Source organism: Fonsecaea nubica (assembly GCF_001646965.1).
Source record: "Fonsecaea nubica strain CBS 269.64 chromosome Unknown Scaff185, whole genome shotgun sequence".
NCBI classification, from domain to species: Eukaryota; Fungi; Ascomycota; class Eurotiomycetes; order Chaetothyriales; family Herpotrichiellaceae; genus Fonsecaea; species Fonsecaea nubica.
In genome coordinates, this window is record NW_019173858.1 from 1 (window position 1) to 16,025 (window position 16,025).

Consider the following 16,025-nt stretch of genomic DNA (forward strand, 5'->3'; position numbering starts at 1 on the left):
GACGAAAAAGTGCAATGGATCAATCATTCAGCCATATTCATGTCATTTGTCGCTCGAGAGCCTACCCCAAAACTCTGTACATGGAACACTAGAATCCTGTCAGAAAGCAACCACTGAATGTTCGACGTCCGATCAGATTTGCACAATGCAGCGGAACGTGTTCGCTGTCAACGAGTAAACGCCCCAGCTCCAGGCGGTACTTCCAGCCGGTCTGTAAACAAAAACACCCATTTGTGCCAAGGTGGAACGTGGTGAAACTGAACGCTACATAACCAAAACCGCGTCGTGCAAGCTCAGAAGGCGCTAAAGGAATCGCTTCTGGGTAGTTTCCTGCCCTTGTCATACAACCATTTGTAGTTTAACCCTGGAACGACTTGCGGGCCTCTGGTAGGGGATGGCGAAGTTGGTTCGAAGCTCGATCGTCTCGGTCTCCGTTCACGCAGACTTTGGGATCGATTGAGGCCCGAATTTCCGCCACTGATCGCTCCAAACGATGAATGATTGTTGGTGCCAAATTCACCATCCAAGAATTGCGAGGACTGGTTCTGGCTCACAGCTTTGTGGAATAGAGGACTTGCGGTCGGAGAAGGGGAAAATGGTGAGCCTGAAGCCGTGCGACGGAGGGATTGCGAGGGTGTGGGTGAGAAGCCCAGGGTGTAGCGGGATGTAGATAGAGGGGATGAAGAGTAGTTCGCCGAAATACTGCGGCGGTCAGTCGAGCCAGAACCGTAACCCTGTGTGGGACTGCCGCCGAACGAAGCAGAGAGACGTCGATAGCGCGGAGGGGTGACGTAGCTGGCCGCCGAGCCGGCCGGGCTCTGGCCTTGATTAGCGGACGGATTGAGGCCCAGGAGGGATCGTTGGGAAGGTGTCAATGGGATATCCGTGATCTGGTCCTTCTTGGATATGTATGGCATGATGGGTCGGAGGAGAAGGATGATATTGAGGCAGAAGAGGAGGCGGATAATAAGAAGGGCGGTCCGGGAAATTTGAGTCGGGTCGGCAATGCCGCTAGAACTCAGCAGAGGAGGAACACTGCTAGAAAGTTAGCTGTTGCAATTCGCAGCCTCTACTCGAACATACCTGCGGTAGTATACATCACTGAAGATGAATGTAATGAGCAGCGCGGCGGCGTTGGTCATAGCACCCTTGACGCTTCTGTCCGTAAGTGCTGTTGCAGCATTCCTCCTCAAAATCTCTGTTGTCATCGGGTGTCTAAACTTTCCTGGGGTGGAGGGAGGAGTGGGAGTCTCTACAGGTTTGGACGTAGATAAACTGAGACTCGGCGTTCTTCCAGAGACATTGCTGGGGGCGTTTGCGACAGCTTTCGTGACGTGCGATACTGCATGTTGAGCACTCTGGAGCGCGGGACTGTAGCCAGACCTCAAAGAAGAGGGAGAGGGAACGAGGGCTGTCGCGGTTGTCGACATGATGGGCGAATCACCTGGGTTTCAGCATCAGACCAGTTCTTACCAGGGGCAGTGGGTTTTCTGTATCATACCGGTATGAGAAAGAAAGTAAGCAACTCACCTGCTGAAGTGTCAGCTTAACATTATTGTCGTGTCTTGTCGTGTTTCTTTGTGTGTTACGGTCGTTCGTCGTATAGAGGTGAAGTGCATGTTTCAACTTCATTGTTGACGGCTTTCCGTCCTGGGGTCGGCTAAGTTGCTATAAACGTCGAGCCCGCCGCCTGCGTCTTCGCATTTGACTTGAATACCTTCCAGCTTCTTAGGCTCATTCCGACACGTCTACCTGGACTTTACGGAAACGTCCAAGCTCCTTTGGCAATACTAGTCGAGGGGTCCTTGAGCAAGAAGATCTCTCTACATGATAAGCCTTTTGCCACTCGCCGTGCCTACCCATCTAGAAGGGCCGACCACGAAAGGAATTGTCTCAATGTTTTACTACTCTTCATCTTAAGAACTCGAGTCTTTCGCCTATCTATGCGCGCAAACCTGGCAAGGTTGGTGGAGTTCCACGCCACTCCTTGGGACTGATTCTCCGTAAGAAACATGTCTCCTGCAACATCAGTCCTCAGGCATTCTGAGCGGTGAGAAGCGCACATACCTTGGACCATGGCCAAAGGCGTGCCCGCAAAAGCTCACGAAGACTTTACCTGCTGAATTACTGACCGTCCTTCCTCAACTGAAGCCTTGGCTGCCACAGCAAGGAGAGTCGAATCACCATGGTAGAGAATATACTCAAAGCCCAGGCTCAAATTACGCTCCATTTGTTCCTTGGACCCGGTATAGATACCCAAAGGTTTGCCGACCTTCTTTCCTGCTGCAACAATCCGTTCGAGAGCATCAAGGAAGCGATCCTCTTTCCCGTCACCACCGGGCAGACCCAGCGAACATCGCAGATCGAAAGGCCCGACAAAGGCGCCACTGACACCTTCCGTCGCTAGGATAGCATCGGCATTCTCAACACCGCTTGCAGACTCGATCATCGGAAAGACGGCTAATCCTGGGGCAGTGTCCCCGAAATACTGGCCGATTGATCGATCGGATGCCGGGTCGGCAAAGGGCGCATAGGCTGGCCCAAAGCTTCGTTGGCCAAGAGGCGGATATCGAGCCTTTTGCACAATTTGGCGAGCTTCTTCAACAGTATTGACCATGGGGATAACAATGCCGGAAGCGCCGCTATCGAGGCCCCATTTGATCCATTCCACCCCGTGAGACGGTACCCGCACGAGAGGCAAACAGGTACCCTTGGACGCCGAACTTATCGTATGGACAATATGCGTAGCCTCCAGAGCTGAGACAGGAACATGCTCCATGTCAATTATCACACAGTCATATCCCGAGGCGCCAACGATGGAAGCGGACAACGTCGAAGTAAGTGTGACGAAGGTGCCCAAGAAGGGCCCTCGGCTTCTCAGCGTCTCGACAAAAGGAGCCATGTCTGATTCAGAAATTTGCGACAACTGGTTGTGAATTTGGTTGCGGTGAGAGAGTTTTTGTGACTCTTGACCAAAACAGAAAATCGACAGATGTACTTGTCCTGAGCACGAAGGTGAAACTGCACAGGACTGCGCCAGGTTTTCAATATCAAGTGGTTTACAAGTACTCGTATTCCATAGCCTCGCACCTCGGCTCTGTGATGACGAACAAAGCGCGGGGAATGGAGAATGGAGACCGAGCCTTGTTTAAGAAGCACAGCCTTGTCGACGCAATACGTGCCTCTGACCAATACTGTGCTATGTAGACGTCTGCATACATGTGCGACAGAAGGCCATGGGTAGATGTGATTGGATTGTGGAGTAACTATGTTCAAGACCACAACTCTTAGCTAGAACCCCGGCTGAGAATCTCACGCCGAGGTTTATCCTCGCTTCATTCTTCAACGATCGTTAACTACTTTGGAATCTGGCCCGTGATGTTCCACTGCACCCTGCTGATGCCCTTGTTACCCATGAGCCACAGAGTGTCGAGATTCGGCCCCGTGAATTGGACATTCGCCACCGAGTGGTTCGTCTGCACCCTGACGAGGAGCTGGCCCATGTCGTCAATCACGTCGACGCCGTGGCCCGTGGCGGTGACGACGAGCCCTTCGCGACTGACCTTGAGGCCGTCCGGGATGTAGTTCTGCGCCTGGTAAAAGGACCGCTTGTTGCTGATTTTCGTGCCGTTGTTGGCCACGTCAAAGGCGTAGATCGATCGTTTGCCCGTCGTGTTGTAGTGCTTGGTCCCCGGCCCGACCGCGGGGTCGATGCTACCGGTCAACGACCCTGTCTCGGAGATGTACAAAGTGTTCCCATCTGGCGAGAAAGCGATGCCGTTGGGCTGTTCGATAGTATCGTCGATGAGGAATAGAGCCCCTGTGGTGGGGTTGAAGCGGTAGGACGCTGTGGGGATCTGAGGAGCCGTGTCCACACGGCCGTTGAACCATGGATAGTCGGGATCCGTGAAAAAGAGGTCGCCTGACGTTGGGTGGACGGTGACGTCGTCCATGTTGTTGAAATAAAACCCAAAATAGTTGTTGAGGATAACACTAGACTTGTTAGTGGTAGGGTTCACAGTGTGGAGCGCGATACGCTGCTCCGTGCCATTGAGATTGTCGAAGCCACCGCTGGATGCCCAGATGATCTGCCCGTTGTGATAGACACCGCCGTTTGGCGCGAAGATCGGAGGATCCGTCACATATTCCTGCAGCGTCAATGGTTCCTGGTTGAGGTCGACCATGAGTTGCGGCAAATATTGGGACATGTTGCTCAGCGGCGCCAATTGTGGCGGCAGTTGAGACATGAACAGCTTGTTCAGACCGGGCACGTAGACAGGTGCCTCATGCACTGAATTGCCGAGTGGAAACATGAACTCCAACTTCGGTTCCGACCCAAGGTATTGTAACCCGCGTTCTCGATCGAATACCACGAAGGAGGCATTCTGGAGGAGTGAGAAAGAAGGGGCGTTTGGTACACTGGTGTTGCGGAAGTCATACTCTGCATCCAGTGAAGTTATAGAGCGGTTGAAATGATATGGAAGTACAGCCGCCTCGTCAGTGTCAGCAAAGGTATCTGTCTGAGAGTGAGTAAAGCATGACTGCTCACATATTTATTCACGCAGACGACAGAGCCACCGAAGCCGCAGTCCTCCACGATGGGCTCTGTTATACCTGGTGGTTGTTTTTGTGCCGCTGCCTTGGCTATAAGAAACGAGGTAACGACACCAAGGACCTTCATGTTGGGCTATGAGCGTCAAGAGTCGCAGACGGCAGGGATGACTGTGTCGAAAGGAGTGGCCACCAACAACAACATTCTCGTCTTTTTTCATCCAAAGTGGCTGAATATATCTTTCAACGGGCCTTTCCTGTCTCCAAGTTTTTGCTCTGTATCGGGTTGCTGCCGCTCGTGGTATGATGCTCTCCATCCCCACCAACTGTCGGAGAAGCCCACGTCTCCATGATAGACGTCGGCATCATCTGGAGCTTACCTGAGAGACTTTCCGCCAGGAGTCTTTTGGGAGGTACCTGGTATGCTTCCTGCCGTTGCCCTTAGCTCACCACGACCCCAACGAAAAGTCAGCAACCGATGAGTGCTTGGGGAAGTTGGGGAATTGCTCTACAGATCTCGGTGGTATGCACAAGGAACAGGTATAGTTTAAGTAACCGTTCATGTCGATCCTCTTGGCGCGATCATAGAGCCTTTAGTTCGGCACCCTTCCTTGGAGTAGTAGTCGGTGAGCAAGGTGGCTTGGGTGGCAAATCACGAGGGAGGCAGAAAATGGCGGCTTTAGTGGAAATCCCCGTTTTTCTATCGGGACGGTCGAGGGTATGAATCTGGGGTAATAGAGAAATTCCACGGATTTCTCAATCGATAAGTGCGTGTAAAGTCGCTCCACTCTACCGTTAGCGCCAAGCCTCATTTCTACGGCGGTGTATAAAGTCTGCGACAAGCGAGTTCTCTTGGCGTGTGTGGCTTGGCACGCCTGATGAGCATCTGCAGTCTCGACTCGTCCAGAATCTCATCTACAAGTTTGTTTCTCCTGTGACTTGCATTCCCTCCAATGATAATGGATGTCCCCATTGACACTCCCTCAGCTGCAATGATCCGGTCTCCCCGGCTACCATCATCGACTCACCGACTTGGACTTCGAGCCCGCCAAGCACGGAGTAAGGGGGTGAAGATAACCTCAAACACTTGCTGCCAGTCAAGCCTTCTTGGCCGCTCCTTACAGACCCCGTGGCAAAATTTCCAACCGTGCTACAAGCCTGTCAGTGGCTGTCAACAGTCACCAAGACGCCGGGTATCCCTCGACTCCGCGTCAGTGGAGAGTCTTGGTCCCTATCCGTTCAAAGGTCCTTCTTTGTGACCGTGCCGACCTTGATTCCGTCCTACCCAATGAGGCCACCAATGTTTCCCTCGTTTCAATCCTTGCATGCCCGAAAGCGCTGACCCCTTGACACGAGCCAGTGACATCCCCGGCGACAACTTACTGTGCGGTTGTCTACAATGCACCTTGGCCGCAGCCTTGTGTTAGAGATCTCTCGCGTGGAGGGCTTGGTATCCGTTTTATCCACAATATCACTGCTTGAAATATCCCAGAAACGTCTGCCACAACCAACAATCTGGCAGGCAGAAACCCACTTGTTGATTCCATCACGTAACGATTGGCAGGGTCCCTCAACCTTTTGCGCTCAGCTTCAGCCTCTCGTGGTTGTGCCCAGTATGATTTCACTTTCAGGAGTAATCGATATGTTATATAGGTAGGTCCCCTTGGCTCGACATCTCCTTGTCCATTCCTCCCAGTAAACAACACAAGACTTCACTTCATTTTCTTCTTCTTTCCGTTTGTTACAGCCGCACAGTCGATCGTCAGGGTGCTGGTCGCCTCTATATTTGAGCCTATTCGAGTCTGTGCATCGTATTCCTCTTTTAATCTGCTCCTGCATTATCTTTTTTTCTTATTCATTTCTTTCCTTCACACTTCGAGGAAAAAGCAATATAATAATTGAAGGACGTCCAACATGTCGGAGGGATCTTGTCCCATCAGTGGGCATAGGGGTGGACCCGGATCGCAATGCCCGGCTGGTGTCCAACGAGTTGGTCCGCGAGGTTGCGCTTTCGCGGCTTATCAGATGTCTACACAGTCACACTATACACCTCAAGGAGTGGGTGTCCCAAAAAGAACCTCAGTTCATACCCCTGCTAACATCTACAGATCCCAGCAGACGGCCAGTCAATAGAGGACCTCGTCTCTCAGGAGAGACAAACAATCACAGAACTACTCATCCCCGAGGCACCGTCGACAACCGTCACAAGTGGTCTCGCCAACGCAGACCATCTGAACCCCCCGGATCTTGATGTTCTCGCATCAGCCCTTGGTGCTCCGGCCCGGCAAGTCCTGAGGCGTGCCCAGGAATTGGGCCCCCGAACTGGGTGGAGGGATGGGTATCTGACTAGCACGCACGGCTTCTGCCCTCCAGATCCTTCAGCAGCACCTGCCGCTCTCTCGATGTCACCTGGAAGAATATGGTCGGATCTCTGCGAAAGAATGCCTGCAGTGGTCGCCCGGGGTAAAATGCGCGAGTCGATTCTGGCTTTGCCTCTTGTATACGGTACAGAAGACGTCATACCCGACCAAGCCCTCTGGGCCGCAGTTGTTTGTCTCGGTATCCTTGCCAGCGTTTACAGATATGAAGAACGAAACGATGGACACGAAGGAATCAGCATAACCGCACCACCCGGCACCTTTCGAAACCTGTCGGGCGAAGCAGACGATGAAGAAGAGGAGACCAAAGGAATACCCAGGAATATCGCCATCCCTCTTCGCCAGATATGTACGAGGATGGGCAGAGTTCTACCACATTTGACCCAGTACGACGTCTCTGTATACAACTACAAGCTTCGAGATCCCACCAGCATCAACCCGTATGTTGCGAGATGCGAAAACATGGACCTACGGTGGCCTGTGTTCAATGATCGCGGTGAAGCTATGTTCCTCTTGTGCATGGCTGAGACCCATGGATGCTTCACCCAAGGCATTGAGGTCATCACAAGATGTCAAGAACGAGTCATGCTCAAGGATAAAGAAGGACTACTTCGAGAGCTGATCAAGCTGAAGGCTATTGTGGACCGATTCGTCAATGTCTTCCAGAAGATCAGCGTGAATCCAAACTCCGGCGAAAATTTCGCGAATCCCGTCGAGGTAATCCTCCTACTTTCTTTGACTTAAAGCCAGGGCTGATTATGTTCAAGTGGGGTCAAAGATATGCAAAGTTCAGCGCTCCCCTCTCCAAACGTGTTCCTGCGTTATCCGGACTCGCATTGCCAGTATTCCTGTTGATGGACGCCTTTATCGGGAGAAGGAAATACGATAGCTTCCTTGGGAGAGAAGCCTTACATCTTAGAGCTTGGCTACCCATGAATATTCGAGCATTCATTGCTGCTGTTGAGTATCATTACCAGGTTCCTGCCTTCGTGAAAGAATCTGGCGACCCACGCCTGATGGGTGTGATGGAAGGCATCCTTGAGGCGTATCTGTCCGAGCGTGGCTGGTTTGGAACACACCGCTGTTTGTCAAACCTCCCTTTCAAATGATGTAGACGGTTGCTAATTCCTTTCGGTACAGATAAAGTCTATGGCTTCTTGGAAGTTGTTGCCAAAACTGGTCGGAGTGAGACGAACGGGAATGCCGGTTCATCCGACAATGTTGGAAGACCTTGGGAAGAGGTGCACAAGACTCTTTCTGAATCCATGCGAGAACGCTTAGAGCCTTTCCGAGGTAAAGTCACGCTGCAACCCCACGAACTGCGAGGGTCTTTCGAAGAATGCAGATTCAAGGCAAGAATTCTGTCGCGTTCCTTTGTGGACTCTGATCCCCAGCGATCAACGGCCATGGTAACTTTCGGACTTGAAGGCACTGGCATTACCTTCCAGCCCGGAGACCGACTTGCGATTATGCCAGTTAACAGCTGGACCGAGATAGCAAAGATCACCGCCGCTCTGGGGCTCGACGAGCTCCTTCACAGGTCAGTCCCGCTTTCAGCAAATGCGGACTGGCATCGCTTTGCTCGGCATCTGAAATCGGTCAATCGAACAGACGGCGAACCCTCTCTGACGGTCCAAGATATTCTACGACGAGGACACTTGGCGCCCCTGACTAAAGATGTAGTTATGGCCTTCCATATGGCACTTCGAGCCTCATCATCGAGTGTGCTGAAAGTTCTGGGATCGGAAATGTGGCCAGTCGAAGGCTCCATAGGAGACTTGCTTCAACTTGCAGTCGCAGAAGTTTCCTCGACGATATGGGACCGAGCATTCAATCTGTCCGATCTTTCGTGGCTTCCGAAATTAATACCGATCGAGGTGCCCCGGACCTATAGCATCTCCAACTTCTCAAACGAGCTGCTGCCGAGCACTGTTGATCTGACTGTCGCTCGCACGGAGTCCCAGCTGGCGCCAATACTACAGGCCACCGCCCCGTATAATCGGCGCCATGGGGTGAGCAGCGGATGCCTCAACCCAGATCCTACCATTTTTGGAGAGATGCTTGATGATGAAGAGTACCTCATTGGGATTTCCAGGCCCATCAATTTTCAACTTCCAGTTACCATGACTGGTCCCATCGCCATGTTTGCAGGTGGCTCAGGAATTGCTCCTTTCAGAGGCTTCTGGCAAGCGAGAGCTCAAACCAGTGTCGGAAGGAACATACTCTTCCTCGGGGTACAGTCACGGGAGCGATTGTCCTACGAGCATGAGCTTCGACAATATGTACAAAACGGCCAGATTGAAGTCCACACTGCATTTTCGAGGGACACAAAAGGTCTTGTTTATGATCCAGTGTCGCGCGACCTCGTTGAGAAACAGATGAGTCCTCGGTACCTTGACGTCACGATAATTGAACAAGGGCGAACGGTCTGCGATCTTGTCATCTCAAAGAGTCAAGGAGGGCTCGGAGGCCATCTCTACGTCTGTGGCTCCGTATCGATGTATGAGACGATCATATCGGGGATTCGACATGCCATCTATCAGAATTGGGCGTCAACAAAAGAGACGGCGGACAGCTTGCTTGCCAAAGCATTTGCGGAAAGACGCTTCATGTTGGACATTTTCATGACACCACGTCCTATCAGTTATGCCACTCCACGGATCCCTCTATCCAAGCTGGCCCTGAATACTGGCCACCGAAAAGGGTCTAGGATGTTCATCGGTGTTCATGGTGGCGTTTACGACATCACTGATTTCCTTCCCATCCATCCTGGTGGTACCTTGATTGCCCAAGCAAGTGCCGGCCTGGATGCCTCAAAGACATTTGACGATGTGGCTCATACTACAAACCCAGAGGTTATGAGTCTACTGTCAAAATATTTCATCGGTCACCTTGCCACAAAGCCTGATTTCCGATCTATTGAGATCAGTGGCATTTATGATCTCTGGTATCAATACCTCCGCAGTTGTGTCGAAGCCCTTACCACGTTACATTTCGAGGTGGACTACATCCAGCAAGATGCCCGGACCTGGTTTCAAGGCGACCTCTTCAACATGGGAGGCGTGAGGAAGTTCTACCAATTTCAGTCGAGGCTGATGCAGAATGGGTTTTCAACCTTGTTTGGCGCGAAGCTTCAAGAGCTGCATCTCAAGCTCACCTTCGCGCTGGTCAACTCTGGCACACCCGAAACTCGAGTGCCGGATGTCATTGGTGTCATCACCAGAGCACAGGCATCTGCTGCCGCCGCCAATGCAGCGAAGGAAATCGCACAGATCGGCTCCTTTGTCTGTAATAACCAACAGGCCCAGTTCCAAGAAAACGGGATTTTGCAATACGCCCGTGCAGTGACTGAGTTGGATGTCCGATTTCTAGAAGAAATTCGCGAGGATGCTTGCATGGGGATGGATGCCTTTGATGTCGTCGCGTGCATCGAGTCCGGTACAGAGAAGCACAGATTGGTCAGTCTGAGTACTTACCTGCTTTCGGTCCTGGAACGTATTGCTGAACGCCTCGGCACTTTCTACTCGAGGCTGTCGAGGGAGTCCATCTATCACCCGGAATTGGAGAAGAACCCCGCGAGGACGCGATGGAATGTGCTAAAACGGAAGATACACGATGGATCGTTCTTCATCCTGGCTCAAGCTACAGCATTTAGCGAGGCGACCCGTGCGACAAAACCGTTTCGCTCAACAAGATACGCGGATCAGGATATAATATTTGCTCAGGTTGTCTCGCAGGCCAGGCAAGCGATTGACGCCGGTCAGGCTCGTCTCGGAGGAGGCTCAGGTCGCGACCCCAAACCAGAGAGCACGCGCCCAGCTCGCCTAGCCGACTCGCATACTGCCAGAGCCGCGCATGGTGTCGATACCCCATCGTCCTACGAGGTGCATGAGTCGCGCAATGCACTTCAATCGATCTCGACCTTTATGGACTCGAACATGCAATCGATCAAGCGACTAAGCCAGTTGCCTTCCGACCTAAGTTTTGCAAACATTGTGGCTGCATATGGTGATAATGGGAAAAGGTTACCACCTGTGCCGTCTCTCAAGGACGAGCGTGAAGGGTCTCCAGGCCCAACAGAACACCAACGAGGAGACTCTCAGTCGAACTACGTCGGCAGCTGGCCCCTTCCGCTCACACTAGCTGCGAGGTCTGGATCAAGGCGTCTGAACAATTCCGGAGCAGACGATAAACCACGACTAGCTAGGAGGCCAACAAACGCGTCCATCTCCAGTGCCAGTGGACTTCCGCACAATCCGGCACCCAGTGTCCAAAGCCATGCATCATTTATAGGCAGGCTAGTCCCCCGCGCCCCTGACGCTGCGCAAAATTCCGCAAGGTACGGACCGTTGCTGCCGAATTTGAAAAGTCGAAGTCGATCTCAGTCTCGAAGCAGAAGCGGTTCTGAGAATAGTGCGAGCCCCGTCCGGCCTATGAATGTCTCTGACAGGACCATTGAAACACCTGTTGCAATCTTACATTCACAGCTCATGCGACGGCAAATGTCTAACACTTCAGATCAAACCAGGAGTTTGACGGGGCAAGAGTCCACATCTAGCGGTTTCCCGGCTCAGCATCCGTTGTGGCAAAGCCCGGAAACAGCTGCCTTGCCAGCCATCTCCCAAGGTGCTCCGCATGTCACTAACGAGACACTCCTGAAGCAGATGCAACAACAGAACGAGATTATAATGAAAGCTCAAGCTTACGGCACACCCACTTCCGGCAACATGGATCCGACATCAAATGGACTGCGGGCTCTGAAATTGGCGACAGCGCCAGCAATGAGGACAAGACAAGCACGGAGTGACCGATCTGGAACTTCTGATCTTTCTCCAGGAAATGCGATGGGCAACTTCCGAGCACCACTCCCGCCGCTCAATGTACGATAGAATATCGATAGTAAAAGTGTACTGGGATATGAAAAGTCTGGGTAAAAGGAAAACGGAGTTCATTTGACTATTCATACGTCTAGGATAAAGGCACACTTGCCATGAACATGAAAGGTCCGCAATAGATGAATCTTGAAATCAGATCCTACCGACCTCTGTCAATGTAAGTTTGGTGAGGGACTTTATGGGCGTTTCCTTCAGCCTTGCAGTTTTCTCAGCCTTGCGTGCCTCGTCAATCAACCAAGAGTCTTGGCATTGGTTTCGGAGTGCGAACGTAGCCTCGCCGTTTCCACTCCGCTCATGCTGAACGAAAGGACTGCCTTTATCCTCTAAGTGAGCAGCGAACAAGGTCTCCGGATGGAGTCATGCCTCCTCTCCCGGTAGCACCTGTCACTGCATGGAACCCTCGAATAGTATGCTACTTTCAAACATACCATCACAGCGACCAATACATCTCACTTTTACCACTTCTCACCAACCCCTCGGGCGTTACGCATGTGATTCTCGCCGCTATCCACGTCAATTGGGATCCGCACAACCTGACACTCAATGACGACCCACCGGATCACGAAAAATACACCCAACTATGGGACGAAGTTCTTGTTCTCCAAGACTCTGGCATCAAGGTCTTGGGCATGCTCGGCGGTGCTGCTCGGGGATCCTTCGCAAGACTGGATTACTCCGAGTCGAGGACCGACGTGCCCCTAGCACGGTTTGAAAGCTACTATCTTCCGCTGCGTGACATGATAAGACGTTATAACCTCGACGGAATAGATCTGGACGTCGAGGAGGAAATGTCCCTGCCAGGCATCGTGCACCTGATCGATCGTCTCAAAGCGGACTTTGGGCCCGCGTTCATCATCACCCTCGCCCCTGTGGCTACAGCTCTCATGGCTGGCCGGCCGCATTTGTCTGGGTTTGATTACCGGATGCTCGAGGCCATGCGCGGTCCGAGCATCGCATGGTACAACGCGCAGTTTTACAACGGGTGGGGAGGACTGCACAATACGGCGGCCTACGATGAGATTATTCGCAATGGCTGGCCGGCGGAGAAGGTGGTGGCGGGCATGTTGACGAACCCCAAGCACGGCGGGAGCGGTTATGTGCCGCTGGAATTGTCGGCGGCGGTGTTGAGCTTGCTGGTGGAGAGGTATCCCGGGTTCGGAGGGGTCATGGGATGGGAATACTGGGATGCGCTGCCTCAAGAAGGCGAGAATTGTTGGATGTGGGCTTATTGCATGGCCTTGTGTATGGGAATGAAGAAGGTGCGGGATGCGGCCCTGGTGGTACAGCTGGGGAGAGGGTTGGCGGGCATTTCAGTGACTCGGTGACCAGGAGGCTCAACAAAGAAGACTGGCATGGATATGTGTTCATACAACATGGGCTCAGGAGGCAATGGCCCTGCCAAAGCATCTGGAGCCCAAGCTGTTCCAGGAGAGAATAGAGAGAATAAGGCTGACCAACCCCCTGCTCCTAATGGCCAGGGTACGTTTTTGTCAGACAGATGGCTTCCACGCCACGGCGAAGCGGCTAGTCACGGTAGTCACCGTCTGACTGCCCGGCATTTCGCCTTGGTCGGCTTCTTTGCTTGCGTCATTGGGGAAACGGAATTGGTGGTGTGTCTGCGCTTTGCCTGTCCTGCCTGTGTGCCAACAGCCAACTTTTTGACAACGATGTGATTCATGTCCAACTACTCGCTGCTTAGGCAGTGAGTGACAGCTTCAGAGAGAATCAAACATGCCTTCGCCTGCAGAGATCATAGCTGGCACAAGCTCGTCCGTAGCAAGGCTCGCTGCCTACGCCTTCTTGAGATGGGTATGTGCGTGCCTGGAGCATCAGCTACGCAACGCAGACGCCTCAACTGACCTTGTCCTTAGATCCCCGGTCATCATTTCCCTCCTCTTATCCTCTCTTCAGTGGCAATATATCTGGCCTTCGTCTTCAGCCACCCCGAAGCTTTCGGTTCGAGTAGAGCTGTTGTGTCTGAAGTGCCCTCCGATGCTCCTCCACATGTCAACGGCAATGATCGAACAAAGGCCCGGGACCAAACCAGTGAAGCACACGAAGAACCCGTCTTGTACGAGGAGGAGAAGTCATTGTTCAAGACCTTGGTCTTTGGAATACCCAATTGGCGAGAGAAAAGACGGAGTTACGCTACCATTGGACTGAACGTCTTGTTGGCATTGTTTACGCTTGATTTGGTCTTTCGAGGGCCTCTTCTCCATCCGGCAAAGGATTTGAGCTTCACTCGTGTTGGCTATGTCGACTCGACCTCTGCGAAAATCTTGATTCGAGAGCCTGATCCGGCCCAACTTCCAATATACGTCTACCTGTCTCCGGCGGATAAGACCAGGTGGACTACGACGGACACGATCTACTACCTGGGACCCGATACCGATTATACCCAAGCACTCAGTTTTGATGGTCTTCAGCCATCGAAAAAATATATTTACTCCCTTTCCAATGACAAATCCGGGACCTTTGTTACAGCTGCATCGCCACTCTCGGAAGCCGCCAACAGCTTGACGTTTCTCACTTCCTCTTGTATAAAAGCCAATTTTCCGTACAGACCAACGGCTCATTCTCTGGCAATCCATGGCTTGGAATACTTGTCCAAACTCGTCCGTTCACTTCCATCGCCAGCCTCATTCATGCTATTCCTCGGAGACTTTATCTATGTCGACGTGCCCCTTCGTCTATCATCTTCCCTTGCACATTATCGTTCGGAATATCGACGCGTCTACGCTTCGCCGTCGTGGTCACTACCGGGACTTGATACCCTACCTTGGATCCACACCCTTGACGACCACGAAATCGCCAATGACTGGTCTGGTGGAAATGATACGGATCCTTTTCCGGCCGCTTCAGATCCCTTCATCCATTATCACGTCTCGGTAAATCCACCAATTCCACCAGGCTCTCTGAGTGGACCAGAAGCAAATATTACTTACTTTGAATTCACCAATGGTCCTGCGTCATTCTTCATGCTCGATACACGGCGATATCGGACTGACCCTGAATCGCAATCAACTAGCTCTTTGTCCCGGAGCTCTGAAAAGCCCATGTACGGCTCGTCTTCGGAATCGTCGAATCCACCGTCCACCCGCGAAACACACTCAATGCTAGGTACTCAACAACTTGATTCCCTCCTTGTGTACCTCTCCGCGCCTGAACCCCCGCATGTGCATTGGAAAATCATCGCCACCAGCGTCCCGTTCACAAAGAACTGGCGATTTGGCACGTCTGACACTTGGGGTGGATTTCTCAGGGAACGAGCGTTAATTTTGCAGGCCATGCATGATGCAGAACGCGAACTTGGTGTTAGAGTGGTAATTCTTTCTGGGGATCGCCACGAATTCGCTGCTATACGATACCCGCCGCCGGTCCTCTCCCAGGACCAGGGCCGAGGCCAGATGGGAGATACTGTCGACACGTCCGACTTGGATGCAGCTGAACCGGTCTCCAAGCCTGTCGTCTACGACACGACCCCGGCCTCTGGCCCTCACGAATTCTCAGTAGGGCCGTTGTCAATGTTCTATCTTCCATTCCGGACGTTCCGCCAGATTGACAACCAAGACGTGGCCATCAAGTACATTCCAGACGGAAACAGCAAGATTGGCGTCATTGACATTCGTAGCGTGGCAGGCGATGCAGGGAGCGGATGGCAAAGGAGCATGTTTAAGTATACCTTGTACGTGGACGGAGAGGTGAAGTGGGAGTACACACTTACAAGTCCGAGTACGAGCTCAGCACTGGCTAATGGAGGACGTGGGCGGGAAAGGAGGAAGGCTCGAAATGGTGTGGCAGGCTGGGCCGAGAGATTGGGCCTACGCGGTGGAGCGGGGCGAGGGCAGTCATTGTGGTATTGACGGCTGGCGGCAATACAATAAACTGTGCGGCATTGCCATCGCCACCAGCAGGAAGAAACAAGAGGGAGAGAGACCTTCGGGATACGAATTGACTTTAACAAACCAGTCCTTCGGCGACACTTTCCCCTTGGCTTTTTTGACGGAATCCTCCAATTTCATTGTCTACGACTGGTTCAACTACTATTTACGACGAACGTCCTACGAAATTTGACTCCACGGGGATTTATCGCGCGCATATATAATATAGCCCAGGCAGGGAGGGATGGAGGGAGAGAGGGAGGGAGGGACGTCTGGCCACCCGAAAAAGAATTGAATTTATGTATGTATCTAGCGTATCC

At 52.4% G+C, this 16,025-nt stretch overlaps 6 protein-coding genes across 6 annotated transcripts; 3 read left to right on the plus strand and 3 right to left on the minus strand.

Moving 5' to 3' along the window:
• Positions 1-293: 293 nt before the first annotated feature.
• On the minus strand, positions 294-1,430 carry AYO20_11696 (hypothetical protein; the record flags this gene model as incomplete). Its single annotated transcript, XM_022649914.1, has 2 exons — positions 294-1,035; positions 1,084-1,430. The coding sequence occupies 2 exons, from the start codon at positions 1,428-1,430 to the stop codon at positions 294-296; spliced, it is 1,089 nt and encodes a 362-aa protein (XP_022494106.1).
• Positions 1,431-2,101: 671 nt separating this feature from the next.
• Positions 2,102-2,902, minus strand: AYO20_11697 (hypothetical protein; the record flags this gene model as incomplete). The annotated part of the gene is made up of 1 exon (XM_022649915.1): positions 2,102-2,902. One exon carries the CDS (start codon positions 2,900-2,902, stop codon positions 2,102-2,104), a length of 801 nt encoding a protein of 266 aa, XP_022494107.1.
• Positions 2,903-3,356: 454 nt separating this feature from the next.
• AYO20_11698 (hypothetical protein) lies at positions 3,357-4,681 on the minus strand (the record flags this gene model as incomplete). The annotated part of the gene is made up of 2 exons (XM_022649916.1): positions 3,357-4,493; positions 4,550-4,681. 2 exons carry the CDS (start codon positions 4,679-4,681, stop codon positions 3,357-3,359), a joined length of 1,269 nt encoding a protein of 422 aa, XP_022494108.1.
• Positions 4,682-6,576: 1,895 nt separating this feature from the next.
• AYO20_11699 (hypothetical protein) lies at positions 6,577-11,818 on the plus strand (the record flags this gene model as incomplete). The annotated part of the gene is made up of 4 exons (XM_022649917.1): positions 6,577-6,609; positions 6,660-7,646; positions 7,697-8,012; positions 8,070-11,818. 4 exons carry the CDS (start codon positions 6,577-6,579, stop codon positions 11,816-11,818), a joined length of 5,085 nt encoding a protein of 1,694 aa, XP_022494109.1.
• Positions 11,819-12,183: 365 nt separating this feature from the next.
• On the plus strand, positions 12,184-13,149 carry AYO20_11700 (hypothetical protein; the record flags this gene model as incomplete). The annotated part of the gene is made up of 1 exon (XM_022649918.1): positions 12,184-13,149. The coding sequence occupies one exon, from the start codon at positions 12,184-12,186 to the stop codon at positions 13,147-13,149; it is 966 nt and encodes a 321-aa protein (XP_022494110.1).
• A 406-nt stretch (positions 13,150-13,555) lies between these two features.
• Positions 13,556-15,898, plus strand: AYO20_11701 (hypothetical protein; the record flags this gene model as incomplete). The annotated part of the gene is made up of 3 exons (XM_022649919.1): positions 13,556-13,633; positions 13,696-15,525; positions 15,584-15,898. The coding sequence occupies 3 exons, from the start codon at positions 13,556-13,558 to the stop codon at positions 15,896-15,898; spliced, it is 2,223 nt and encodes a 740-aa protein (XP_022494111.1).
• Positions 15,899-16,025: the final 127 nt, after the last annotated feature.